The sequence below is a fragment of the Carassius auratus genome, chromosome 31, assembly GCF_003368295.1.
Source record: "Carassius auratus strain Wakin chromosome 31, ASM336829v1, whole genome shotgun sequence".
Classification (NCBI taxonomy): Eukaryota; Metazoa; Chordata; class Actinopteri; order Cypriniformes; family Cyprinidae; genus Carassius; species Carassius auratus.
In genome coordinates this window covers 2,900,827-2,909,722 of record NC_039273.1, presented here as the reverse complement: position 1 = coordinate 2,909,722, position 8,896 = coordinate 2,900,827, and the positions used below count along the sequence as shown (strand labels likewise).

Below are 8,896 nucleotides of genomic sequence, written 5' to 3'. Positions count from 1 at the left end.
AAACTAGGGAATCGTTTTGGATAAATGCAATAAAGACAATAACTGATGGATCATGTAAATGAGTTTCAAACAGGAACTTTATTCACTGACATACAGCTGCATAAAAAGCATTACTGGCCATTGAAGGATATAAAAAAGAGGTAAGGTACCTGAGGCACATCGTCAAATGTTTAATACGTAAACGACTTCTATAGCTGACACTATATACCCTGATGCGTTTCAACAATGCTCGATTGACTTCAAATCTAAAACTTTATGATTAGAAAAATTTTTTTTTGTAAAACAAATTGGTATCATTATACCTGTTTTTAAGTGCATCTACTTTATCTGAACTGTAATATTAACACAACTGTACTGACGATAGGAGAAGTTTTAAACAGTCATGTTGTAAACACCACCCACATATCAGCACAATGACACAATTCATAGCAGTAAAAATTAGATCGAATGATTCAAAAATATCTATATACTAATTATGAAAATATAGAGCCAAAATGTTATCCTGTTCCCGAGCCTGACCATTGACAATACATGCTTTAAAAACAAACGACAAATCATCCATAGTCTAGAACGAACAAACAAAATCATTGAGGTACTGAATTTCACTATCATCGTGTTGTGAATTATAATGATTGCTGTTTTACATCATTAATAAAGTCATTATTCTCATTTGGTGTAAATAGATGCATTTGAATCTATTCTTTCCATTGTAAACATTAAAATAATACAAGAAAAAGAACGTTATACATTAAAATCAATCATTTAAAAAGTGGCAACATTTGATTGTGTTGTAAATTACAGGTTTTGGCAATATAATGTTTCCAGAATCCAGAGAAGATTAAATAAACCTAATATAACCCAGGCATCATCCATACACGGTGATACATATTACAGTTTCTTAATGTTATCATCTTTGGATTTCTTTTTGATCCCAACATCTGGAACATTAAATAAATGTATTGAGCCAAACAAGTCTGGCCATCAAATTATGCACAATAAAAGTTTGATTTCAAAGTTGACTTCAATAGTTCACCCAAAAATTTTAATTAGCTAAACATTTAAACACCTTCAAGAGATCCAAGATGTAGATGAGTTTGTTTCTTCATCAGGACAGATTTGAATAAATTTAACATTGCTTCACTTGCTCACCAATGGATCCTCTGCAGTGAATGGGTGCCGTCTGAAACAGATCTAAAGTTATTGTATTTTGATGCAAGAAACAAACAGGATGAACTTTTTCACTGGAGGAAGCGTTATTCTAGATTATGGTCTCATCTTTTTGCCCGAAGCGACATCCTAATGATGGATTTGTTTCTTACAAACATGCAACTTTTCACTTCGCAAGATGTTGACTGATGAACTGGAGTGGTGTGGATTACTGTGATGTTTCTATTAGCTGTCTGGACTGTTCTGATGAAGAAACAAACTCATCTACATCTTGGATGACCTGAGGATGTCAGGGATTTCCAAATAAGAGAAAATGGCTGTGTAACTTGAAGACAGGTGTTCAACAAAATGACATGGAAGTATACAGAATTTAGGGTCGCTTTTGATAAATGTAGTCTGATCTTGCCTAGGGCACAAAGCGAGCCCTCAATTGTGGCCACAGTTTGAGCACTGACACATGTTCACTTTTACAGTGTTGAGATGGAGAATTACCCCTGATGTAGTGGCAAAGTCAACACTGAGGTAGTTTTAGTCACTCTCCTGCGAAGGAAACAGCTCCTCTGTTGACTTCGCCCCTTGAACCGCAGGATGAGGCTGGGTGGAGACGAAAGAGAACACATGAGGAATGTGTGTGCATGACCTGAGAATCATATCAGTTGGGACAGGAAACCATGAAATGTAAGGAGTTGTGCTGGATTTCCCTTAAACATGCTGAGTCATTTGCCTCGGTGCTAACCTGAGAACTGTATGAGTAACGGGGAGTTTTACACGGTTTCTGAACACATCGCCCGTTTCAGGTCTGCAACTCTCGACAGTCACTAATTCACACGTTTATCAAGTTTAGTTTTTAATAGAATGAGGCGATTCTCATGCAGAACTATTCATTTTGTTCATTATGGGTTGCAAACAACTAATCCATATGATCGATAACGAAAATAATCGACCCGAATAATCGGGTTTCATTATTAAGTCGAGTCACTTTAAATGAGTGAAAAACATTTCTGTGAAAACTGTTGCATTTTTATAAAGTGGTTTTTCATTATTAAGCTGAGTCACTTTAAATGAGTGAGAATTTTTTTTTTTAAGTAATACTTTTATTCAGCAAGGATGCTTTAAATTGATCAACAGTAAGACATTTATAATGTTATAAAATATTCATATTTCAAATAAATGCTGTTCTTTTGAACTTTCTATTCATCAAAGAGTCCTGAGATTTTTTTAAATCACAGTTTCCACAAAAATATGAAGCATCAAAATTGGATTCAACATTGATAATTATCAACAAATCAGCATATTAGAAAGATTTCTGAAAGATCATGTGACACTGAAGACTGGAGTAATGATGCTGAACATTTAGTTTTGATCACAGGAATAAATTACATTTTAAAATATATTACACAAGAAAACAGTTGTTTTAATCATGATACTATTCACAAATATTGCTGATCTTACTGGATGTTAATGAAATAATTGCAGCCTTGGTGAGAATTTAGTTTTCAAATATCCCTGACCCAACATTTGAATATATTTATTCATTTAAAAATATTTTAAAACATATTTTGAAACTGGAAATGATAAAAGTGTATACCAGGACTTATTAAATGTTGTATGTGTTTAGTTTTTACCTGCTGTTCTTCCTGATGAACGTCCTTCTGAGGCTATAAATTAAAGAGAGAGAAAAATAAGACATTTTTTTTTACCTTTGAAAAGTGCTATGATCCAGTAAGATCTTGCCACTTGTTTTGATTTCACTCTCTCCAGCTCAACACAAAAACAGTAAAGCAAGAAAAATAAAGACTTCGTTTTGGCCTAATATGCACTTAACATTAAAGCCATGAATATCCAAACAAGTACATAGAGTAATGTTTGAATCCATATTTAAAAGGGTAATAAAACATAAAAAGGGATTTTGTTTACTCATTTGAAAGAGTAAAGAACAATGAAGACATAACGTACTTAAGCAAACAAATTACAAATCATAAGCTGCAGGAACCACTCATTTATTACAATTTCCAAGTCATATATGTTTAATACATTTAAATGTATTTTTATTGCATGTCATTTCTTTTATATTTGAGTTCATCAGATGCTCATTTAACCATGCGGCAGAGATTAAAGGAAAGTGTGTGTGATTCTCACCCATTTTCTTGGTCTACCTCGAGGTCTCCGTTCTCTAGGTGGCTCTACCTACATCCAACAAGAGATGAAGGAATGAGAGAGCTTGTTATATCCATATAACAAGAATCATTCAGCTTAAGTTTAAGTGCTCTCCAGTAAGTTCTCTTACTTTGGCTGTGACCCGCTGGCCTTTATTTTTACTGCCTCTCGGCCTTCCTCTCGGCCTCCTGGGAGCAGAGGTTTCCACAGGCTCCTGAGGGATTCAGTTCAATTGGTTTTAATTCATTTATATCAGCTTTTTTAAACCTCACTATCTATCTATCTATCTATCTATCTATCTATCTATCTATCTATCTATCTATCTATCTATCTATCTATCTATCTATCTATCTATCTATCTATCTATCTATCTATCTACCTATCTATCTATCTATCTATCTATCACTGCATCTCTCTGACCTGTGGTTGTTTGCGAGGTCGTCCTCTCCCGCGTTTGGGAGCTGGTACCTCTTCCTCTGGGGCCGCTGCCTCCATCTGACCTGTTCCAGTCTCCTCCACATCCATCCTGAGTTCAAACCTCTTCAAACATGCATGGATACACACAACCTCAACGAGATGGATCTGGAAAAGAAAGAGCTTTCCATCAGTGTAAATCCAACAACATGTGAGGCATAGCATTAAATCAGAAAACAAACCTCTTTATTTTGGGATAATGACCAGCTGACTGTACATTATCCTTTAAATGATTTTATTATGTGAGAGGAAAGAGAGCGAGGAGTAATACGAAAGACAAGAAACCGGTGCAACTACTATATGTAGATTAATTACAGTTTAATCTCAATTATGCATGCATATTTTACTCTACATACTTTTTCCATATGAACACATGAAAATGGAAACAGTTAAGCTGATTAAAAATCACTGCGGTTTGAGGCGTGGGAGGTTTAAATCAACACAAATCACACCTCAACTTGCATAACGTCTTATACATTTCTTAAATTTGCCCAGAAATCTTTCTCATAATTAACTTCTCATCTTTAACGGTCACTGCATCTCTGACATCATCTCATTCTTACAATGACACAGACATTAGTCATAATTTAAACAGTAACAACCCAGCGTGTGGGAATATGAAATATTAAGTCTCTCTCGCTCTCTATACATCATGAGGCTGTAAAACCAAAGAAAACATAAGAGTAATTTCTAGTGTCTAAAAGTGGCACAAGTATTCAATAGTATTCGCTGCAGACTCTTCAGACCTAATGCTGCATGTTCAAATGATAGGTCATTTACTGGCCTTGAATGTACATACACATGAATTTCATCATTATTTAACCCCTGCTGGCAGAGAAGGACCTTCTAGGAGCCTTTTCAATGGCATCTATTCACATGAAACAGAACTTTCCATGTTCCTCCCCTGCAAATATAACTAACCACTCTTCGCCATAAACTACGTCTCAGTGGCTTCTAATAAGTAGACTGAATAAGCTTTACATGCGACAACACTATTGTACTATTTGATTAGCATATTCATTTGCAATGGTCTTTAAAAGTCAACATAAGGTACTTCATTCCCATTATGACAGATTACAGAAAACAGGGGTTTTCCAGGTATATCCAGGCAGCACCCACAAAATAAGTATTCAAATGTACCATAGTACTGCAACATTTTACAAAAAAGTACCATAAAGTATGGCCTTGTCATGTGGTTTATCGTGGTAGTACTATGGTATTCTTGGAAGAACCACAGAGTGCTTCGTAAATTTAATGCGACAGAGTACTACAATATATATCCAGTAGTACAGTATATATCCAAGTACAATGAAATGAACACAAATAAATTATAAAATAAAATAAAACCTGGAGGTCTGGGAAAGGCGGGAAATGATACGCGAGCTACTCAGTGTGAATTTTAGTGGTCTTTAAGTTCTTTGCCCATATGGTGGGCAATTACAACATATTCAAATACTTTCAGACCTACAGAAAAATGCTGCGGGCGGTCGTCAACTACAGTTTGTAATGAGCACATTTTGTGGTGTCCTGAGGATGTAAACACAGCCCTAGCAACATTTAAACAGACAGAAGCACAATATTGTTAAAGACACTACAACAACAACCTCAGCGGCTAAAGCAAGTAAAGCAAATTGTCAGTGATAAACACAACAACAGAACTCAAATAACTAAAAGTAACTACAAGTACGATGTCATTACCATGTTTTCGTGGACAAGATACCATGGTAGACCAGTTTTGGACATATCACATGATAATTCTTAAGTCATATTTTAAGTTCTATGTAAATACCATGGCATATCAATAAAATAAAATACCTTCTGATACGGTACACATTTCTTGCTAAATGTATTGTAGCGGTGCCATAGTACAGTGATAGTATCAGTATACACCATAGTACTACAAATAGTACTACAAAATTATGTACCATGGTATTTACATAGTATTTCTAAGCATAACAGATTACAATAATGGTTTTGAAATTTATATATATATATATATTTTTTTTTACTATAAAAAGTACCAAAAAGAATACTTGTCAAAATGTTTCAGACATGTAACATGCAATATCAAAAACTCACTGACATGAGACCTGCAAAAGATAGTGATTATCTTTAGATTTCTCTTTCAGTACTAATAATAAGACAACTGTAGCATAAACAAAACTGATTTGTTATTAAAAAACAATGCAATCATAAGTTGTAAATACCTCGGGTAGACCACTTTACCTTGCTTACGTTGTCCTCAGCACTTCGCAATCACCTACAACAACATAACTTGATTGACATCATTGCTCGCCCCGCCTCCTTCTACGTCAGATCCTCACGTCAATCATGTACTCTCTGTGCCGAACTGGAGCACTACACCTACTGAAAGAAAAAGAAAAGCATAGAGATAAAATTACAAGATTTTGTAAGAAAAGTTGTCATATTATCTTATATACATCATTTGGAACTCTTTTTGTTATTTGTAAGTTTAAGAGATGAAACAACAGCTCAAATTCAGCAAGAAAAAGGGGGAAAGACAAAGGATGAATGAAGAATTTAGCATTCAATATAAGGAAATTAACAACATATTCACCGCAACCCAATAGTATCCGATCAGTCGGAGGGATGGTGACGTCAGTTTGTCGCGTTTACTTGCAGCGTAGGCGACTATTCTGGGGCGCGTTTCCCAAAAGCAACGATGGTGGCAAATTCTGTCGTTACCAATAAAGTTCAATGGAAATAACGACCATAGTTTACTAACGATGGTTTTGAGAAAGGCAGGCCTGATTGGTTGACTTGGTTGTTTGTACAGTAAGTGGCGTCGCGTATGGAAAGCCGTTTTAGCTTAAAATTATTCCCAGCATTACTGATTTAGCCTAATTGCACTTTAACTAATAACAATTCAATTAGAAGCTCTACAATTCAGTTCTTACTAGTAACAATTATAATTAGAGCGCTATTGGAAGTTAAAATTCCAATAAGAGAGCTCTACAAAATAATATATCAAAATGTCATATATCACACTTGACTTCCATTCATTTTTAATTGCAGAACTCTACAACTTTTTTTTTTACTTGTAAGAATTACATTTAAATAACTCTACAATCGAATTCTTACTAGTAAGATTTCCAATTAGAGAGCTCTCTAATTTACGGTGCCCGTAAGGTGACTTGTTCAGTTTACTTAGTTTTGTTGTCGACACGACATAATAACTCATGGGAACGAGATATTAGTTTGTGGGAACGTCATATTATGTCGTGGCAATGAGATAATTTTGTCAAGATAACGACATCCTTATGTCGTGGCCTTAAGATGCTATGTTGAAGGAACGACATCCATTTCTCATGGCAAGTTTAATGCGTAAACAAACCTGCATGACCATAGCAACCTGAAAATTAGAGATGTATTTATTAATATTTTATTTAGAATTAAGATATTATTTTATTATTTATACATAGAAATTTGAACATTATTATATTTGCCATATGCTTTGGCTACCGGGCTGTATTGGATGTGATCGTCAGCATTCAACTGAAGTTTGTCATAAATAAATATGACATAAAGGTTATAATAAAATATAATTAATGCTTCCTACAGTCTTGTAAGTTCATTAACTGATATTCTTTCCACCGTAATATGTGTACATTATTATTATTATTATTAGCCTATTAATATTGGTTATATTTTTTAATTCGTTTATATAATTTTTTTTGCTTCAATTTCTATCTTTTTTACTTAATGTTCAGAATACTTTTGTAAATAATAGCGTACTGTAAATGCTCAACATTTACATACAATTTCATAAATGCATAAAATATAAATGCATAAAATTTCTATGTATAAATAATATAATTATTTCTTAATTCAAAATAAAAAAATAATGAATCCATCTCTAATAATCTAATAATAAAAATGGATGTTGTTCCCTCGACAAAATGATCTTGCGGCCACGACATAATATGACATTCCCACGCGTACTAATGCAATGTTTACTAGTTACAATTACCATTACAGACCTCTTTAATTCTTACCAGTAAAAATGAAGTTACACAGCTCTATAATTAATCTATTTTTTTTAAATCCTACTGGCCAAAGTATCTGGGATTTTCCCCAAATAACCACTATATGGTTTTCCCCAAAATAACCACTGTATGGAATAATCACTATACAAAGAGAACCACTATAAGATATATTTTTGTTGTTGATATGGACTACGTTGACGAGAGTAGTGTTCACTTTGAAGCTTACACTACGATGTACCTGAGAGAAAACAGAGTTGACCATCTGATTTTCACCAGTAAGAAAAAAGTGTTTTAAAGTTTGAAGTTTTGCAGAACATCAGAGTTATATGTGACATGACAATAAAGCCTGACGTTAGGAAGAACATTTTAAGGAAAATATAATTATATTTTAATAATGTGGTTTAACCTGTGGTCTGTGGTGTAAAAAGACCCCAATTGCCCCCCCCCCCACACCAGTTCTCAATTGTTTAGTTACTAGTAAGAATTGTACTAGAGATCTCTCTAACTGTAATTCTTACTAGTAAGAATGTAATTGTAGAGCATATTCATAAAACATGTAACTGTCTGTTCCGATAGCCTTTTGGGAAGTCAATTAATAACGCTGTTGCACCACAGGTATCGTGAGTTAGAGTCCCGGATCATGTTGTGGACCCTTCCAATCGTGCACCCCTCCCCCTAATTAACTTACACTGCCTACTGAAATAAAGGCAAAAATAATTAACAAAAGAAAAGAAAATTGGGACTCAAGCAGCTTGTTCAGTCAAGCAGCTTTAAATGATGAATAGCAGTGCTGAGGCTCAAATGATCTGTTAAGTATTATTATATATTGATTAAAATCATTATAAAATGATTATGCTTTACAGAGAAGAAATATAGGTAGACTTTAAGTTATTTTAAAGGTGAATTCACACTTGCACAGAAAACGTGCATATAAATGTATACTCAGCAATATGCAATATTTAATTATTGGTTGTAAAATACCTGTTTTTGTTAAGCTTTGCAAGATTACATTATCCACTCACACAATAATGCTGAGGCTGGGTCCTGTACTGTTACCAGAAGCATTTACTGCATGATGAAGCCTATTAGAC

General features: G+C 34.2%; 1 protein-coding gene across 4 annotated transcripts; it reads right to left on the bottom strand.

Annotated features, from left to right (window-relative positions):
• Positions 1-59: 59 nt before the first annotated feature.
• LOC113050211 (high mobility group protein HMGI-C-like) lies at positions 60-6,676 on the bottom strand. 4 transcript variants are annotated; one of them, XM_026212978.1, is made up of 7 exons: positions 6,377-6,666; positions 6,025-6,165; positions 3,745-3,906; positions 3,455-3,538; positions 3,307-3,354; positions 2,793-2,825; positions 60-1,761 (listed from the first exon to the last, which is right to left on the bottom strand). In XM_026212978.1, exons 3-7 carry the CDS (start codon positions 3,847-3,849, stop codon positions 1,696-1,698), a joined length of 336 nt encoding a protein of 111 aa, XP_026068763.1. In that variant the 5' UTR covers positions 3,850-3,906; positions 6,025-6,165; positions 6,377-6,666; the 3' UTR covers positions 60-1,695. The 4 variants fall into 4 exon arrangements, with proteins under 4 accessions (XP_026068763.1, XP_026068764.1, XP_026068765.1 ...); XM_026212979.1 differs by having other exon boundaries at positions 6,025-6,162; XM_026212980.1 differs by having other exon boundaries at positions 6,006-6,676.
• Between the last annotated feature and the right edge of the window lie 2,220 nt (positions 6,677-8,896).

Excerpts from the sequence above, each read along its gene's own strand:
- LOC113050211 (XM_026212980.1), bottom strand. The coding sequence starts at position 3,849 with ATGGATGTGGAGGAGACTGGAACAGGTCAGATGGAGGCAGCGGCCCCA. Across the intron at positions 3,539-3,744 it reads GACCTCGCAAACAACCACAG|GAGCCTGTGGAAACCTCTGC; the intron begins GTCAGAGAGATG and ends TGAATCCCTCAG. Across the intron at positions 1,762-2,792 it reads TTCATCAGGAAGAACAGCAG|CCTCATCCTGCGGTTCAAGG; the intron begins GTAAAAACTAAA and ends GTCTCCACCCAG.